The sequence below is a fragment of the Centrocercus urophasianus genome, unplaced genomic scaffold (assembly GCF_019232065.1).
Source record: "Centrocercus urophasianus isolate 14NV4802_14NV808 unplaced genomic scaffold, USGS_Curo_1.0 seq_32, whole genome shotgun sequence".
Classification (NCBI taxonomy): domain Eukaryota; kingdom Metazoa; phylum Chordata; class Aves; order Galliformes; family Phasianidae; genus Centrocercus; species Centrocercus urophasianus.
Window position 1 is genome coordinate 4,916,541 of NW_024884889.1, and position 18,891 is coordinate 4,935,431.

At 43.5% G+C, this 18,891-nt stretch overlaps 1 protein-coding gene across 1 annotated transcript in view; it reads right to left on the reverse strand.

Moving 5' to 3' along the window:
- SH3RF1 (SH3 domain containing ring finger 1) overlaps window positions 1–16,588 on the reverse strand; it is a 73,348-nt gene extending 56,760 nt beyond the window's left edge. Inside the window, exons 1-2 of the mRNA XM_042829810.1 lie at window positions 16,516–16,588; window positions 15,487–15,964 (exon numbers count right to left, since the gene is read on the reverse strand). Coding sequence (XP_042685744.1) covers window positions 15,487–15,867 — 381 coding nt within the window. The 5' untranslated portion in view covers window positions 15,868–15,964; window positions 16,516–16,588. The remainder of the gene's footprint in view (window positions 1–15,486; window positions 15,965–16,515) is intronic.
- Window positions 16,589–18,891: the final 2,303 nt, after the last annotated feature.

Sequence of the window (18,891 nt, forward strand, 5' to 3'; positions counted from 1 at the left end):
GCTAAGAAAGAACACACCTCACGCTGATCTCATGTACGAGAACGTTGCGTTGGTAAGAGCAAAGGGCTACACGTACTTTGCAACACCATACAAAAAACTGAGATCCACACACATCCCAGCGCAATTTGCAGGTTCTTATGAAGGGAATGACAAAGGCCACACTGGAATTATTGCTTTTGCTATCTCTCTCTCTCAAATTCAACTGAAGTTAGACAATCCCCACAGACATATAGATGACCCTAAGTGGATATTCCAAGTTATGTATGCTTTTAAAACCGTATTTTTAAGAGTGAGCAGAGAAAAAAAAAATCTTAATTTATGCTTTGATAAACATTAGTTCCTTTCAAAACAATAATATTCCAATGTATGAAAGTTTATCTGAAGACATATTACTTTCTCATCTAGCACTGAAGTCAGAAATAAACTATTTTCTCCAAAAACAATCCCGTCTTTATATCACAGAGGAAAATAAGAAGTCTCACAGCTAACGAATGTTATGTCTGATAGCTAGAAATCAAGATCAAAAATTCTACACACAACTGTTTTCCTTTTAAACAAACCTCAGCAAAAACCAGGGCCACAAAGGAGCAGGCTAAGAAAAAGCAACAAAGATACAGTTTTCATAAAGACTGCCATTACTATCTGCAATACACTCTGTTTCACTTGGTAACAAAAAGGGTTCCTGCACTCAGCCAGGATGCAGAGACCTCACCTACAGCTCCCTTTTCTCCCCAGTCAATCCGCCTGAGGAAACCACTGCACCCTGACAAGAATTTCCCACAGCCTCTATAGCAGCATTCAAAGAGACAGCAGAGCAGTTCTCTGGCTCCGTGGCCCAAGAACTCACTTGGAAATGGGGACAGTTGGGTTCAAATCCCTTTTCCAAAGGATGTTTTATTTTCATACAGTGGAACAGTTTCAACTACAGAAAGAGACACCATAAATCTACATAACTGGGATACTACAATCTCCACTATACATGTGCACAGGAAGTTAAATACTAAAGATTGAATTATGCTGATTAAGGTGATTCACTTAAGGTAGATTTAATGCATCCTGACAGAGTGACAACACAAAAAGTATGGGACTCCTCTAAGTACCTGTAAGTTGTATTTTTTTGGTGCCTTTTGAAAATACGGTGCACAAAGAAAACAAAAAGCAGAGCTAAAATGCAAAGTATTGGTTACATGCAGATCTGAACGGCCTTGCTATCCTACCTCGAAAAGGGAACTCAAAACACTGTTTACCAACACTCATAAAATCATTATTCTGATCACGATTGTAAAGAGTACAACCAATGGCTCACACACCTTCCCACGCAGGCTTAACCAGCACCTTCCATGCTCTCTGGCTCGTGTTCACCTCTCCTTCCTTTTTCCCTTCTTACCCCCTCCCCAACTAAATGTGGTTCTCCTCAGGCACTACTCAACAACCCAGCCCGCTCTTTATGCTCACCTGTATCAGGGCTCACAGAGTTGTTTCCCCTGCTGTACATCTACTGTGCTGATCAGCGCCTTGAGCAGCAGCTGCTGTTCTTTCAGCTACTGCAGAAACACCAACACCAGTGTCCCTTTAGTGAAGGGGTATCTGCTGCATTTGTTAATTTTTACCAGATCTGTTTTCAAGGACACCATAAACTGCTGGAATGCAGAGGAGCATTAATTTTCCAAAGTATATTTTATTAACAAAGTTCAAGTCTGCCTTTATATCCCTCAAGGTGTTGAAGCTACTGAAATAAAAATACAGTGAGTATTTACCTAAAACCACTTAGGATGCCTTTCTTCTAATAAACTTAACTTGCTGAATAGAAGAAAGAAATCCACAAAAGATTTCTCCTCCCACAGCACCAACCAGCTGCTTCACTCACAGCAACGCATTCAGCTTGGGCTTCAGCATTGGACACCTGGGCCCAAACCCAGAGCACCACAACGCTGCATGCTGCTCCCATGTGAATCCTGGCTGGCATAGAGCTTGATCTCCCTTTGAAGTCAGCAGACCATATTCTGCCCAAAGATTCATTGTACCCCTCTCCTTCTCCACTGAAGAAGGACCACACGGAAGATATGGAAACATAGAAAGAGAGTGAAAAAATGCAACCAAATCAGAAGCTGGAAATGCACTCTTCTTTTCCTTCTTTTGACTCCTTTTCTCCAAACAAACTAAAAAACTTGTGCCAGCCCTATTAATTCCTAAGATGTTAGCACACCCTTTCCAATATTCTCGAGTTCAACAGATGAAGAACTGAATTTGTGGCTTTACCACCTCTACAAGAACACTGAGAATAGTTTATTAGTAATGAAGCTGCTATCTTCAGAATATGGTGCAGAATCTCAAAGCGCTTCAGAGACTTGTATCAAGTAATCCTCACAGTCCTATCTGTTGTTATTCAGGTGTGAAGTTCCTCCACCTTCAGCATGCATTAGAATTGAAATATTGTAAAGCCACACAGCACATGACACTATTCCATAATAAACAACATGTGGCATTTTAAGGCTAAAATACATACATACCAGAGGAATACAGACAACATGTGAGTCAACATAACTCCAATTTTCACCTATTGTCTACTCAGGTTTTCTACAGCAGCTTTTCTATTTCGATGCTCTTCAAAACGTTCCTAAAACATCAGGGCTACCTCTACAGTTTGTGTCTAGAGCACCTTCTCCTCCCCAGGTCTCAAGTTCAATCACAGCAAGTAAAGAGTCATCTGTTGGATCCAGCCTCCTCCCCCTCCATTTCTCCTCCAGTGTTTCCATCACTGTATTCTAAATATACGGATGCATTTTGTATTCCTTCATCCCAATTCACAATCACTGCACTTCAATTGACTTTCTGCTCTTTAGCATCCAGCCGCACTGAAATTTCTGTTCTTATCAGATACCTCACTCTGAAGTGTCCTTCCATTCCCCCAGTGAAATGAGTGACCACCTTTGCACTCTACCCTTCACGTGCTTAATTAACTGCTGTCCCAGTGCAAGGTCACCCTTGGCATCTCCCAGACCTGGCCTGCACCTCACGTGTACTTGCCCTACTCCTGCTTCCACACTGTGTGGATGTGCCAGGCACAGACCCTATGGCTAGGCTGACTTCTACCCCCGCATGGTTTTCCCAGCCCCTTTCTCTGGCTCCACAACCTACCTCCACAGCCTGATTCAGGAGACAGATACAGCTTAAGTCTGACACACCTTGAAGAGCCAAAATTGAACAGATGTGCAGGCTGCGGTGGTAGCAAATACCACATCATCTGCATTTGTGTTTCTAGAACTGTGATTTGTGGATTACTGATTGCCTGAAAGATTTACAAGATAGCTCATGAAACAACCACAAAGAAGCTTTTCATTTGCATACAGACAAAGGCAATGACACAACCTTATTTTTATTTACCCTATTTTATATTGAAACTCTTGCAACTGCTTTGTGATGTAAATGAAAGCACAGGAAAATTTTTTACCTTCCTCCTCCAACAAATAAGCAATAGCTCTCTCAATCTTTTCCTCTCGTACTTATTTAGTGTGGTAGCACATCTTACACCAAATAGCAGTTCAAATTGGCATTTCTCAACTTTCAAAAACCAGTGTAGACCCCGAGACTTATTTCTGGAAGACCTATATGTCTTTTGAAAGATTATCTATTCATCTGCTTATTGACTATGCCTGTCCTGCTTAGACTGAAGATCTAAGAGGATTACAGAACCTGGTGGCAAGGCTGAAGGCTTGTTAACTTAATAAGCCAGTGGATTTAAAACTGTGTTAAATTAAACAGGTTTTGAAAATGGTTTAACCCTGCCAGCGTGGGTAAGATTTAAGAGTCTCCTTTCAGATCTTTATCTAGCTCATGCAAAAGACGACCACAGGAGACAGCAGCACACTGACATACACAAACAAGTGAAAGTCCTTGAGAAGTCCGTTTTCTTCTGGCACTCGCCGACCTTCAAAATAAAAGCTTCACCTTTTCTCCAAGGTGCATTACCATAGCACACCAACTGCACCTTTATTCTGCTTAAAAGAAGTTTCTTTTACTCGCCCTACGTTTCGTTCACACGCCCTATGCGTGCCAGTCACTTACCTGATCATCTCTGAATACTTCTAACGTGTAAATCAGTCAGAAGTATCTGCATTTCTCATTGTTTTTAATACACATAAAATATAAACTACATAACCTGAAGTAATAGAGCATGCTAATGAAGAATAATTTAAAAGACCTGCTTCAAATTATTCAGCATTGATCCTCTCCTGTCTCTCTGCAAGCAAAACTACGTTCCATTAGTTCAGCAGTATAAAAGAGCGGGTTCTTCTGTCTGTAACCAGAGCTTCTCAAGTGCTTGTCTTGGAAAATTGTGCTTCACACAAGATGAAACAGTGCTTTTGTTCTTCAAAAAGCTTTCCAATGTCCATGCGTATTTTCAAAGTTTAGGTACTGAAAAGGAATTCAAGAGAGGTAATATATACGTCTTTCCTCTATTAAAAGGGGAATAGTTACCTCATCTTACTGTAACGTCAAAGACATGAACAAAATTAGTTTTGTTAATGAAAATACATTACAGAATGAGGAAAGTGTTCCACTGCTTTTGAGTGCTCCAGCTGTGAGGAAGCTCAATAAAACATTCACTGGTGTCAGACTTCATTTTTAAACAAGAATTAAGACTGCTGTGCAACACTGATGGCACTTGCTTTCGAGAGGAGGAGAAGGACATTGGTATTAATTTTTAAGCACCTTTCAAAGGCTCACCTGTAATCCAAAATACATTTATGATAAGTAGTTTACTTCCCAGCTTGAAGCTGTCAAATATCACTCATTTACAGAAAGTAGAAATGGACAACCCACACTGAGCTGTAAAGAAACGGGGTAAGAACAGTTAAACTCCCCCTCTAAGACCTTTCATTTCAAAAGCTGATGAGCTAACATGACATCCATACATTTATACCACATTTTGAAACCTCTGCGTGGAAGGCGGAATTTATCCGTACTGTTTTAAACACAATTACTGTGTGAAAGAAACAGCATATGAACGCATCAAAGAGAATCATGTACCCATTTTGAGGACGAGACGCACATTCTTGCAGGCTGTTTTTCTACTCGCAAATTTAAGCATTTACAGTGCAGACGGAAAAACAAAATTAATCAAGGGTCACCTGAGACAGAGAAGACCCAGCCAATAAATTCAATTACTTCAAATTCTGAAGTGTTGACATTCCTGTGCTACAAAAACCTTATGCTGGATAATAAAAATCACATGCTTGAGCGTCACATAAGCGTCACAACTATTAGGTCGTAAGGGTATGTTGGTTAAGTGATTTCCACCATGGATTGCTCATATTTGCCACAATTGATTTGCACCTACCTAGCAGCTCAGACTCCCATACACCTTAGTGTCTGTAAATGGAAGACAGTTCAGTTGCACTGTAACATTTTCCCTTCAGCTGTACAGCCCAAACATGCATGTTTCCACCCAACTCTGAATGGCATTTTGAAGTTATGCATAGAAGCATCAGATCATGGAATCACTGAACGGTTTGGGTTGGAAGGGACCTTAAAGACAATTCAGTTCCAACACCTCTGCAGCGAGCAGGGTTGCCAGCTGTTAGATCACGAAGACAAAGAATTCCAAATGCTGAACTCAGCTTATGTGAAGTGATTATGTAGAATCTCCAGAACGATGACCAGCTCACCTACAGCCTCAACTGGATCTTAGCAGAACTAAAATGTTTTGGTTTTGATAGTTTTGTTGGGTTTTTTAATTTTTTCCCCCCCTGTTCTTTCAGCTTTATTTCCCAAAAAAGTGACTCATCCTGCCAGGAAATTACATGGCAATTTGTTAATACCAAAATACAACTCTGTACAGCTGCTAAATGAAAGAGTAGAACAGACTTTTGTTTTTATTGGCATATTAGCACTGCACTGATAGTGACAAGTATTTCATCTCCTTTACAGAATGATGTGGAATACTGCAGAGACCATCCTGTTCCATTTTTTTTGCTCTCCATGTTAGTACCAGCAAGCCAAAACACCATACAGTCTGACTTGCCCTTCACAGGTAGAATGTACACATATCACATTCACTGCTGTAACCATAAAGCCATAGAGAAGCCACAGAGATCTGTGCAAACAGGATTATGGTGTCCTTAGCTTCCCCCCTCTCACCCAGTCTAATCCCCTCTCAGTACCATTTAAAGTTTCTGACTCATGGAACAGACAACAATATTACTTATCTGCTTAGGAAGTACCTTTAAGAACACTGAAGATGATTATATGCATACACTCTAGGAAAAACACCTGAATCCTGATAATTTCCTGACATTTAGGAGGATGGAGAAGAGGAAGAAAAGACTTAACTGCTTGCCTCTGTGCTGACCGAACCAGCCAGGGGCCCAACCTACACACAGCCCAAGCAGTACCTACAGGATGAGCACAAATGAAAGCAGTGACTCAAGCAGAACGCAGCAAGGCTTTCACTGGGATGATGCCCCCAGCACGATGATCAAACATGACAATTCCCTACCACACTACAGTCCTGACTGCACAGACAGCGCAATGCCTTGGAGACTTCTGTCATCTTCAACTATCAGCACTGCTGGGCTGGAACCTGATAGATTTGGAAACCAAAAAAGGACTTTTAAGACAGTTGAACCATTGTTTCTTTATGTTAACACTTCTTGGACCGCAGACATCAAAGCGTAAAAGAAGTCCACCAACAACAAAACTGCAACGCAGCGCTTGTAAAACAGGCGCATCATTTCTTGGAAGCTACCTTTGAAGCTCTTCTGTTGGGTTGTTCTGACAGGTTGTTTTTTCCTCATTCAGATCTACAGGCAGCTACAAATGTATAAATAACACACGCTATATCACTGCTCTTCAGTACTCTGAACGTGCGCCGGAGTCAAGGTATCTATTACTTTGTCAAGACATATCAGAAAGGCTTAAGCAACCTTCACAAGCTTGGAGGACAAGGGGAAATGATGTTAAGTTGAAGGAGGGGAGATTTAGGTTGGATGTCAGAGGGAAGTTCTTTGCTATGAGAGTGGTGAGGTGCTGGAACAGCTGCCCAGAGAGGCTGTGGATGCCCCGTCCATCCCTGGAGGTGTTCAAGGCCAGGTTGGATGGGGCCCTGGGCAGACTAGGCTGGTATTAAATGGGGAGGTTGGTGGCCCTGCATGTGGCAGGGGGTTGGAGATTCATCATCCTTGAGGTCCTTTCCAACCCTGGCCATTCTGTGATTCTGTGAAGCAGCCTTCACAAGTTTGGAGGGTGAGGAATGAGCAGAATAGTCTGCTTTCTCTCAATATGCTATTCTCCCACTTCAGGGCTGCTCATTTCCTAAAATTAATCCAGCTCACCTCTAAACAGGCATTCTTGGTCCAAAAGAGCTGCTCTTAAAAAGATTCCCATGGGGTAATTTGAAAAGAAAAGCAAAGAAATTAGCATAATACAACTAACCCAAGAATTCACTGTTGATTTTCCGAGATGAAGCTTTTGTGCCTAAAAAAGAGGCATCTGATTGGGACTGAGACATAACAGATGCACATTTCCCTTTGTGTAAGAAGGGTAACGTGTGCACAGAGCTGACCAGATGATACCTCAGCTTTAATTACTGAGACACATTTCTATCCACATTAAGATACACACACAGCCAGTGATAAAAAGGAGACGGCACTCCTTTCACAACTGAAGGAGGCTAATCAACGTAGCAGCACTAACCTGTGCTTTACAGCCCTCATTCATTCAGTAGGTAATCATAAACACCACGCGAGCTTCTGCAGTCCAGACACGTCAGAGCATTTTTTTTTTCCTTGTTGCTTATTTTACTTTCCTTAACTTTGACACAGTCCAGGGCAAGTTGGACAGGAAAGGGAAGCAAGATATGTTTTCTTTTTCTTCGGAAGAAGTACATTATGTAAGATCAAAGATCATATGGGTGAATACAGGACAGCGATGGAGCCAAAGGAGGAAGCTAAGCACATGATACAAAGGAGGCACTGCAATGGGAAGTCCTCTGAAACACAAACAAGTGAAGAGAAGAATTCCAAGTTTAATTAGTACACCTGCAGTTTTAGGAATGCAGAGAACAGCAGGCCTACACGCATGTGTAAAATGAGGAAGAGGAAATACCACTTAAAAACCATTTCACTCAGGCAAAAGAGAAAGACGAAGAAAGATTTCCTGGTGAGCCCCGTTTTAATCACCCCCTCTAGCTTCTCCTACCTTACAGTGCATCTCTTAAGCCACAGAACAAGAGACACCAATCATAAAAAAGCTCAGCAAAATGCTGAAAGAAACACAGCAATAGTACTACTGTGACTTTTATTTTTAAACTAGAACCTGGACCATCTATGTAAAGCAACCGTATAACTGTATTCGTACTGATTTCTATGGCAATAAAGAGAAAAAGAATAAAAGATTTTTGTACCATTAAAAAACAAAGACTGCTACCCTTCATGAACCCATTAAAAATACAGGCTTTAAGCATCTTTTTTGTGCAGAAGTTTATGTTTTCCTGAATGATCAAAGCAAAAACCTGTAAATAGCCAAGTTAGAGTGCAAAAAAAATAAAAAAACCCACACCACTGTAAAATTTAAACACATCTCCAGTGATGGAGGAATACCAATATTAAATCAGGAAATGAAAGGAAGTTAAGACAGGCCCTCCTCTTCCTGAAGAGCAAATAACTATAGGTGTGCCACTATGAAGGTAATGCTTCATTTATTTCCATGGAAACTACAACAGATACAAAGAGCACAATAACACTATTTGATAGAGGGAATTCCCAGCTGCAAAACACTACTTTTTAAACACAGTCACTGCCATTAGCTATGCATTTTTGCCAGCCGTGAAGAAAAGCCTGCATGCTGTGCTTGTAAAAAGAAAAAAAAGAAAATCAATCTGCACCAGCAGAGCTGGCCCACTGTGTCACAGCTGCTCTCACAGCAGCGTTGCAAGGAAAATGTTGCTCACACAGTCCATCTTCCGTTGGCCTGGAAGCCAGAAGGCACCAAACACTAGATGTGGTGAGACAGGACAGCCAATATAAGCAATGTACAGTACTGTTTAGAAACTGCTATGGCATTCCTGTGTTGCAATAGAAAGTTTCTTTTCTCTGGCCTGACTCTGGAAGTCTTCAGCTTAGCATCACGATCAGATGATGTCAGAGCTCAGGGTTTGTCCAGCTTCCAGAAAATCCATAAGGATCAGCTCCTTCCAATCCCAGAAGACAGTGCACATCACCTTACCCGCAGAGGGCAGCATCTTGAACTTTTTCCACAGATGGGGAATTCACACACCACCAATCTGCAGACTGCAATTTTAACTCCATCTCATAGGGGCAGCACCGCATCTTGTCGCCCGTAATGATGTCAACGGGTGCCATCTTCTCCTGCATGGAGGAATTCAATGGCACACCTTTGTTTTAGGCACTTCTATGTAGGACGCCATTCTATTAGGCTGTCCTGCTACCGTCTGTCACACAGAAACAAAACAGACCACAATATAGGTAGGAAGCCTCTACTGCCATACCACCATCTGCCCCCGGTGTCATGGGCCAACATCATAAGTAGGAGGCATTACATTCAGAGCAGCCCTCACACAACACTATTATGAACATGCAAACATGTAAGAGAGCGACAAAACCAGAAGATTTAAGGGCCAAACCCACACTGCGGATTTATTTTTGAGTTTGGTTTGGGTTTGTTTGTTTTTTTCTTTTTTTTTAGGTCAAGCTATTTCAAAACCTAATTAGTATAATAAAGGAATCAGAGCAGTTTCTCACCTATTTCATCAAGCAGATTTCTGTCAGCTTGCAGAGAAAGACTACTATCAAGGTTCAAAGCATGGAATTAAATATTTCAGCGCTAGCAGCATCATTCACATTAGATATTCTCTTTTCATCCCTTTCAAAATACACTCACATCTACACACAGGTCTTCCAGTCAGATACAAATTTCCCAAGATAAAGAATGTAACACCAGCTTCCAGCTATTTTTAAGCGTCTCAGTGAAGAAAAGGCAGACATTTACGTGGCTATCAAACACTCAAATACAAAAGGAAATCCTTTTAACAAATCAACACTAGGCACTGCACCATCTCTGGTCCAGGAAATGGATTATCAACAGCTCTTCAGTAATCTGGAAGTCAACTATTTAGTGAGAGCGCTGCGGTATCTGCTGACCTCAGCTGAGACTGTGGACCCATTGTAAAACACTATACATCATCCAAAATAAAAAGTCCATCCTTGCCCTACAGAGTACGCAGTTTAAATAGCAACTCAGACAAAGGACGTACTATCAGTCATATCTGCAGATGGGAAACAGAGGCACAAAGGGCTGCGGGTGACTTGGCTCAAGGTTGTAACAGACATCTGTGGGAAAGCCAGAAACTGAGCCCGGAAGCACTGACTCCTAGCCCAGCATTGTCAGATGGAGATAATTCTTCCTACTGCTCGTCCTCCTTTTCTCTACTTAATTAGTTATCTAGCAGCCATACACATTAATAAAGAGATAATCTGCTATTCTTCTATATTCATAATCTCCGTTAAATTTTGATCTGGCTTAACATAGCATAAAGAAGGCTTACAAAGAAGTAATTAAAACGGTACAAGCAACTGTAGATGTAAAATCAAAATCTGTTGCTTCAGAAAGTGTGAGAGGCAACAGAAGTGCATGTGCGTGTTTTAGAGAGGCTTCTCAAAATATTTCCTAACCATGTCTGCCGAATAGAAATGAACAGCTCTCCCTGCAGTCAGCACAGCAAACCCCTCTGAGTTGCACCTTGCTTCTTCCTACTTTCCTAAGAAAGAACACACGCAGAAATGTGACTCAAACTGCACAGACAACAGTAAACTTCTCTTACAAAAAAAAAAAAAAGAAAGAAACAGCAGATTTGGTGCAGACCCCAAAAATACAGACCCCAAAAATCAAGCACTGCCAGGTAATGACTCGCTAACTTATCAGCACAAATACCAGGCATGAAACTAACTGCATTAGCAGCTGCATGTTTCTACAAGAGCGGATTTTTTCCAAGAGGTACACTTGATAACCTGATCTATCATCACAATACAGGCCTCTGCTAAGTGTCCTATTGGTAAACATCTGCATTTCTGAGTACTGTTTTGTTCTGCTGACTTTTGTTCGGTGCAGATTTTAAACACATGTTCCATTCAACATCTGCTGTTATGCGTGGTCAAAACCCCAAGTGGACCTCATGTTTACTTTCAATTCTTTGTTCAAGTTGCAGATCTATGAATAGCACATTTGCAATCCCACGGTTTTCTCCTGACATAAACAAAGACTCGCCAAGGTATCAGCTGGCCAGTGAGCACCGTGCCTACAGCTGCAACACTCACTTCAGCTCCCAGCGGGTCCAAGAATCCTGCCCCAAAGTCCAGCTGTGTAGGCTGCCAGCACAGCCTCTTCTCCTTCAGAGCTCTTGAGCGCAAAGGAAAACTCACTGCCAACACCACCCATCAAATCTGACAGATAAACAGGTCACACTTCCCAGGCCCTAACAGAAGAGAAGGCAGCCCATCAGACCCGCTGCCCAAAGCTGAGCGCCCATTTCAGACACCACCACTGGGAAAAGACAGCCTCGATCTCCCTCTTCTCTTTCTTGGCCTTGCAGCTGCTTCAGCAGTTCCCAGGCAAACCTATTAGAATGCAATGGAGTTTAATATTTTACTGTTAAAACCTTAAACCTTACTTTTCGAACCTGGGGTACACCCACATCAGAATGGAAGCGTGGGGTCACAACACAATGCCAGACTGCCACCTACTCATTAGTAGAAGCCTGCGGAATAAGATTTTGTTTGTGGGCTTCTTTTCTCCTCAGTTTACAAGAACATATCTCAAACAACTGAGATGTTAGTGGTTAAGAAAAACGGAATGCTCAGAACAAGAATTTATTAAAGAAATGAGGAAGCCCCATCAGCACCTTAAGCGAGCATTTCCTAAGAGCCTGTAATGTTCCTTTACCTTCTTGTTTCAACGAAACATCACCATCTGCAGTGAAGATTCTGCTTTTAAGATGAAAATGAAGAAAAAAAAGGAGTTTTATGACCGTTCCAATTTAAGATTACTCTTAAATCTGAAATCTGTAAGATTTCTCTCTACCATTTCTCACTCAGATTATACCATCAATACCCATTCAGTGTAAGTATCAAATCCATCAGGCTTGGCCAATTTTCTGGGAAGGAAAAATATCTTTATCTCCCACTTATCTATTTTGCCTACAGGCAACAGATGAAAAACAGAATCACAGAATAGCCAGGGTTGAAAGGGACCTCAAGGAAGACGAATCTCCAACCCACTGCCACATGCAGGGCCACCATCTCCACATTTAATACCAGACCAGGCTGCCCAGGGCCCCATCCAACCTGGCCTTGAACACCTCCAGGGATGGACGGGGCATCCACAGCCTCTCTGGGCAGCTTTCAGACCACCTAGGCAGCTCCATTCAAGATTCCGTGGAAAAGACAACCCTAACTTTGTTAACTAGTTGAACCATAAATAAACTAGCATGAAAATTTATAACTTCTTTTTTCCCCTTGAATTTGTACTGCCCAAGACATACATTTGACATACATTACATAACTTAAACCTATCCTCTGCTACAGCAACTAGAACATTCTCCAGCACCTCCCAACTTATGCCCACAGTAGGCTTAAGCCTCCAGCAATAAGCATGCCCTCTTAAAACTGCCATAAGGAACTCAAGATAATACTTGTCTGACATCCCTTGTGGAAGTGACTTCAAAAGGCACCAAATTATTATCCACACCAAAAATAAGGAGCTCAACCACCACTTGTTCTCCCTGGCAAGGTGGCTGCTCAGAACAGCAGAGCTGGACACTCATTTGAAGCAATTTCCATCAGGCATAGCACTGTGCTGCCTTTGTCCAACTGGCAGTCAGGGAAAGGTGCAGAGGGCTTTCTCCATCAAGACAGAAGGGAACACAAAGAGGTTTAGAACTCATACCAAGAAACAGCACTTGTTTAGTGGTGAGAGATTATACAGGCTACAGAAAGAAACAGGGTTATTGCAGAGGGAGGAATATGAGGTGCAAGGCACATTAACCCCCATCACCCCCAGCTTTATTAGATTTAAGGCACAAGGAATCATTTGTTTGTTTATTGCCATGTGTCACCACATACACCCAGAGAATGCAATATAGGCACAACTCTAAAACAACAGGGCTGGCAGTCTCACAGCCATTGATACAGCTCAGGAAATGGCGTTGCAGTACATGCTGAATTAACCTTTTCTCTCCACTACGGCATCCTCTGAAAGGGCGTTTTTGAGTTTAGTATTACTTCAGGGTATAAGCAGAATGTTTATGACTTGACAGCCTTCACCCACATTCACTTCATTTAACGTAACAGCAACTTTCATTTATTAGTTCCCCTTCAGCAAAATTAGTTCAGGAAATCTGACTCTGCCACTCATCCAGAAACAGATTTTTCTCCCCAGCTCCCAGAGAAGAACAGTATTTGAAACCATCTTTATGCTATAGCTCACAAAACAAATACAACATTCACTTCAACACTGTCCATTCAACTGGCATTCTGTCTTCTGAACTTTGTTTTTTTTTAAACAATTTAACATAGAAAAAGGAAATACTGTTCCTTCACCCCCATTATCATTCCTCAGAGCAGGCTCATTCTTAAAAGCACTGGCCTCCTCATTAAAAGAAGGCTCTGGACAAAGTGGACAGAGGATGAGAGATCATCTTTCCTGTCTCCCAAAGGAAAGAAGACACAAGAATGCCTGTGTTACTCTAAATAGCTTTGAAGCTCCAGAAACAAAGACTTATTCAGACTTACTGTAAAACACTGACATCTACCACTAGCATACACAGAGTATCAATTAATTGCAGGAGGAATCCACATGGTCACAATTTTAATGGCACATGCTATAAAACAGCTAACGAATTGAAGCAACATTCCATACGTTATCACTTTCTACTCTGTGCAACATCTGGAAATGTAAGTGTTCCACAACATCCTGTTATGCAACACTGAAAAGAATATTCCATATTCCATTTTATTATTTTTCTACTGAGCCTTTGAGAAACTCTGGTGTGCACCCACTTGCATATGCACTACATCCCGACACCACAAGTCTTCTCCAAAAAGGCACCCATGAAAATACACATATCCATATAACTTGTTTTTGTATGCTCATTTTTGCTCTATTTTGAGCTGAAGAGCTTCTGAAAAAGCAAGATGTCATAGCAAACTCCTCAGGGTTATGGACAAGACCACATGATTGGTTTTGATTCTGCTGGTGTTTTTTTTTCCCCTACAGAACTTGCTTTCAAGGCTTAGCTTCTAAAACAGAAGTACATCACCTCCTCTCCCTTACCAACATACACACACAGATCAAAACTCATTCGCAGGAAGCAGCATGACACTCATCATTGTTATATTCTAGAGGGAAGAACCTAATGAGATTATCCAGCAGCTAAAACAATACAATCTAATTAAGGAACACCTGTGCTTGAAATTCTCATGCCAATTTAGGAGGTGCATCGAAGACGTTTTAGAAATGCCAGTCAAAACGCTTATTTGTCTCCAGAATTATGTATAAGCTTTTCCTCATTTGGTAAGCAAACCAAAACATTCAGATGTACCTAAAGATAAAGACTAGCCTTGCCAAGTACATGTTTAAACCCTCTCCCTGAAACTCCATAGGACATTTCGCTAAATTCAGCAAGAAGGTAAGAAACATGAATCATTCAGACAGTGTATGTCCATCACGGGAACGCAGGACAGGAAACATCCCCAGGAAGGCAGCAGGACCCTTCAGAGAAGCCTATCTGCCTTCCTGCTAAGACATAACAGAGCAAGGTCGGTAGTCTCATAAATGATTATTTCCTGATAAGGGCTATAGAACAGATAACCATAAACAAGGCACTGCAGTCTCGATCATAAGGCACAACAAAGTTCACAAGTCGCATGGATCCTGTGAAGGAACCAGAGCACAGGCTTAAGGCAGTGTTTGCCAATCACAGCACACTGATTCTTCTAATTGCTTCAAAAAATACTTTCAAGAAGAAAAGGACTGACAGGGTGAGGACTGAAAGGACAAACAAACTTACCAAACTACGGCAATTCAAAGATCTCTTCTTTTTCAAAGTCAAAGCTTAGCTCTTTAGAAGCCAAAGGCAAAACTTCCATCACCTTCAACACGAACTTAACTTCCCTCCCATCTTTAATACTCATCATACCTACTTTGCAGGAAGCGTACAGCTAACCAGAGAGGGCAAGAGCCAAAGTAAGATCTCCAGTATGGAAGTATTATCCCTAATCATCGATATTTACACAGCAATAAACCATCGCCAATAAGAAAACTGATGCCAGACATCCACAACAACTGTCCAAAATAATTTGTTTTGCCACATACACTACCTGACCGATCTCATCCTGAAACAAAGGCAAATAACATTTTGAAACCAAGAGGAAAAGGATCTCAACAAAATGTACCACGTTCCCTCCTACTTACCCTAACAGGAGGGCTCCGTGCTTGCACCCTTTGCTGCTGCCCAGCCTGAGAGCTCTGCAGGTCCTTGGATCCGCAATTAGCAGTGATGGGGACCCTTAAATTATTTGCACCTCCGGTCCCACCAACAGTGCCAGGCTTCCGCGGCCGCTGTTTGATGCCATCCAGTAGTCTAACAAGCAAAATGTTGCTCGGAAGTTCATCAACACTGCAGTCCACTAAAGTCCTGCACTCGGGGCAGCGAAGCTCGTTCCGAGAGCTGACGATACCCAGCAGGCAGCGTTTGCAGAACGTGTGTTGGCAAGGCAAGACTTTGGCCGAGGCATCGAGGCGCTCCAAGCACACGGGGCACTCCAACAGATCCAGCAGAGCCGATTCATCCATTTTCTTCGCCGCGCTTAACCAAAAAACCGAATCTTCACAGTGCGTTCTGAGGACTCCAGGGCTATCATGTTACATCCATTCCTCCTCTGGCTGCGCTCTGTAATTTTTTGAGGGAGAAAGGCGTTAAGAAGCTCGAAAAAGAGTCACCGGGTCCACTTTCCCTTCAGATACTCCTACAACGAGCCAAACGTTGCACGTCTAGACTCTAATCCAACACCGCGTATTCAATATAGGAAAGAAACCTTGAAACAGCACTAGATAACAACCACAGCCTACATTTAGGCACCCGATTAGTACAAATACCACGGCCAACAGGAACAGCCGGGGGTTCGAATCCCAGCCGTCGGCAATCGGCTGTACCTCGGGCTGCGCCGCCGGGCGGGAAGGAGGGAAGGAGAGCGGGAGGCGCGGCGACCAGGGCGGCCGCCAGAGCTGCGGAGCCGCGGCGCGAACTTGCGAGCCCTCGCGATCCGCCGGCCCGCCCCAACCTGAGGCGGGCCGCACCTCCATGTTGCTCCGCCGCTTCTCACCCCGTTCGGCGCCCCTCCCCGCCCGTACCCCCACTTCAGCCCCGGCCGGGCCCGGTCGCGGGAGCGGCCCTCGGGACGGGAGCCGTCACGCCGCCTCGGCCGCCCCGCGGCCTCTCACCGTGCGTCGCCGGCCCCGCTTTGTTCCCGCGAGGAGCCGCCGACCCCGCCGGCGCCTCTCCCGCCGCGGCAGCGCCGAGGCCGCCGGCCCCTCCCGCCCGCCGCGCTGGGCTGACGCGGGGAGCGGCTCCGCCCCGCCCGGCACCGCCCCGCCGAGGGGGCCGCGGCGGCAGGGAGGGCGAGGCGGCTCCCCTTCAGCGGCTGCGCCTCCCTGGCGGGTGGAGTCGGCCCGTTACGGCCGCCCCTTCCTCCTCCTTCGCCAGGTGCCGAGAAGCTGGAGGGCGGCCAGGCGAACCCTACGTGACGTTCAGCATCTCTTCTGCTGCCAACTGGGAAAGGAAACGATCGGGACGTGTCCCTGCTCGGGGTCACCGCACGCACCTGTTGTCACCTCACTGAGTTCTGCGTGCCGGTGAAGGCCTTTATTCACAGGTTGCACAGTGCATATGGGTGCTCTGGGTTGTTTCCTATGGAAATCCTAGTAGAAACAGCAAAAGTTATAAATCTATACAGCTCGTTAAGAAATAAGGCCTCCTCCCCCGTGCCTTCTGGAGGTTAGGAAAACTGATACAGGCGGGGCTCTGCTCTGCGTCTGTGCTTTGCAGGGAGCACTATAGCGTAAATAGAAGGGTATGAACAGCTGATAGTTTGGAGTATCGCCACGTCTCGCAGCATTCCTCCATCATTCAGGAAGAATTATCAGTTCAAAACACTGTCTTGCTGAATCAAAACAGAAACCCGTCTCACAAGTCGGTGCCGCTTTCTGCCACGGCGTTTCCAAAAGGCCTCATCAAGGCTGCGTGGTAACAGTTTGCTGCTCACCCTTCCAGCACTGTGCTGTTCTGTAAGCAACCCAGTTAAGGTTGTCTGAGCTCGGTTTGTTGCCTCAGGAATGCAAAGTGTCTACTGAAACAATGAAAGCATTTAGATGGCAGGTGAGGCACCAGGGAAGGAAGATGAAAGTTCAGAGGAGTGGGATGAAAAGATTAGCTTTTTATCAGGGCTAGCCTTCGGTAATGTTTCAGGTAAAGTCTGTCAAATATTACGTGTGTTTGAGTATCCTGGCCAGAGCAATAAACGCTCTGAAGAGCGTCAGATGAACACGTTACTTCCTGAGCAGCAGCAGTAGTTAATTTTCAAACAAATCTGCGTGCAAAACAGGGGGTAGGCATGCTGGCATACGGCACTGCCCTCTAATGGATGAAGTGTTAGGCTCTACCTGGCCAGAGCAGGCCAAAAGAATTCCCTCTGCAGTTAGGTGTTTATTCGTTCTTGCTGGCAGCCACAAGCAGGGAACTGCTTTGTAACCTGCGCGTATTTCACAGGGAAACAACCCCCCTCCTTATTCTTGAAGCCATTCTGTTTCCGTGTACCAGTTCATTACTTAGCAAATGTTGCGCTAGATTCTGCTTGATTCAAAGAAGAGGTTGTGTATTGTGGAGAACAACTGCAGTTGGAGTTTAGAGGCCCTCCCATTACTCAAATAGCTAGATTTCTACAATGATATTTTCTATTTTTCTTTCCTATTTGTAAAAAATTATTTTACTCGTCTGTTGTGTGCTCTGGAAGTGGGTTTTCAGGTGCAAACTTCTTTTTCTCTTCAGTGTTTCTTTTCATCTGGAAACCAATGGATAAAGTAGGATGTGAAAGGAAACAGGCAGACGAGAACTGCAAAAGATCAAATGGCAGCAGCACGACTGGTAAAACTTGGTTCCTTAGGAACCCATATTCTCTGTGCTTCTCTTTCTCTCCAGCTGGTCTCTTTTTGTTCTTCTGTAGGCCAGCCATCCTACAGACCTTCCCATGTCTTCAGCCTTCTCTGCCAACAGTCATACTTCTATTTCTCTACCCCCAAACCCTCCAGCATTAATTCCTTTTTCTAACACAATTCCAAGTACTCCTAGTTTTTCCTCTGTCTTTATGATGCTGGACAGCTTAAGCTCAGCCTGGTTCTGAGCAGCACTGACTATCAGGTAAGCTGGCTGGCCAACAAGAAGATAGCTTGACCTCTGCAGCGGGCACTCAGTTTTCCCCTTTTCTGGCTATGAGCAGTTTTCCACAGAAACGTGCAGAATCTTAGTATCTTTACAAATCTTCCATTGGATTTTGTCAATGAATTATAAATAATTGGGAAGTGAGGCTGACATGCACTCTATATATCAGCTTTTATGTCTACTGTCTCAGGAAATTTGACTAAGATATTTCAGAAGAGAATTCTGTTTGTTGGCATGAAAATCCTCTGAAAATGCACAGCAAAAGCAGTGAATGCACTAAAATACAGTAATGGGTTGCAAAGCAAAACCAGATCCAACCTCCGTTTGAATATTACAAAATCTCACTACAGATTGTGACCCCAGCAACACGATAACCCACGTGC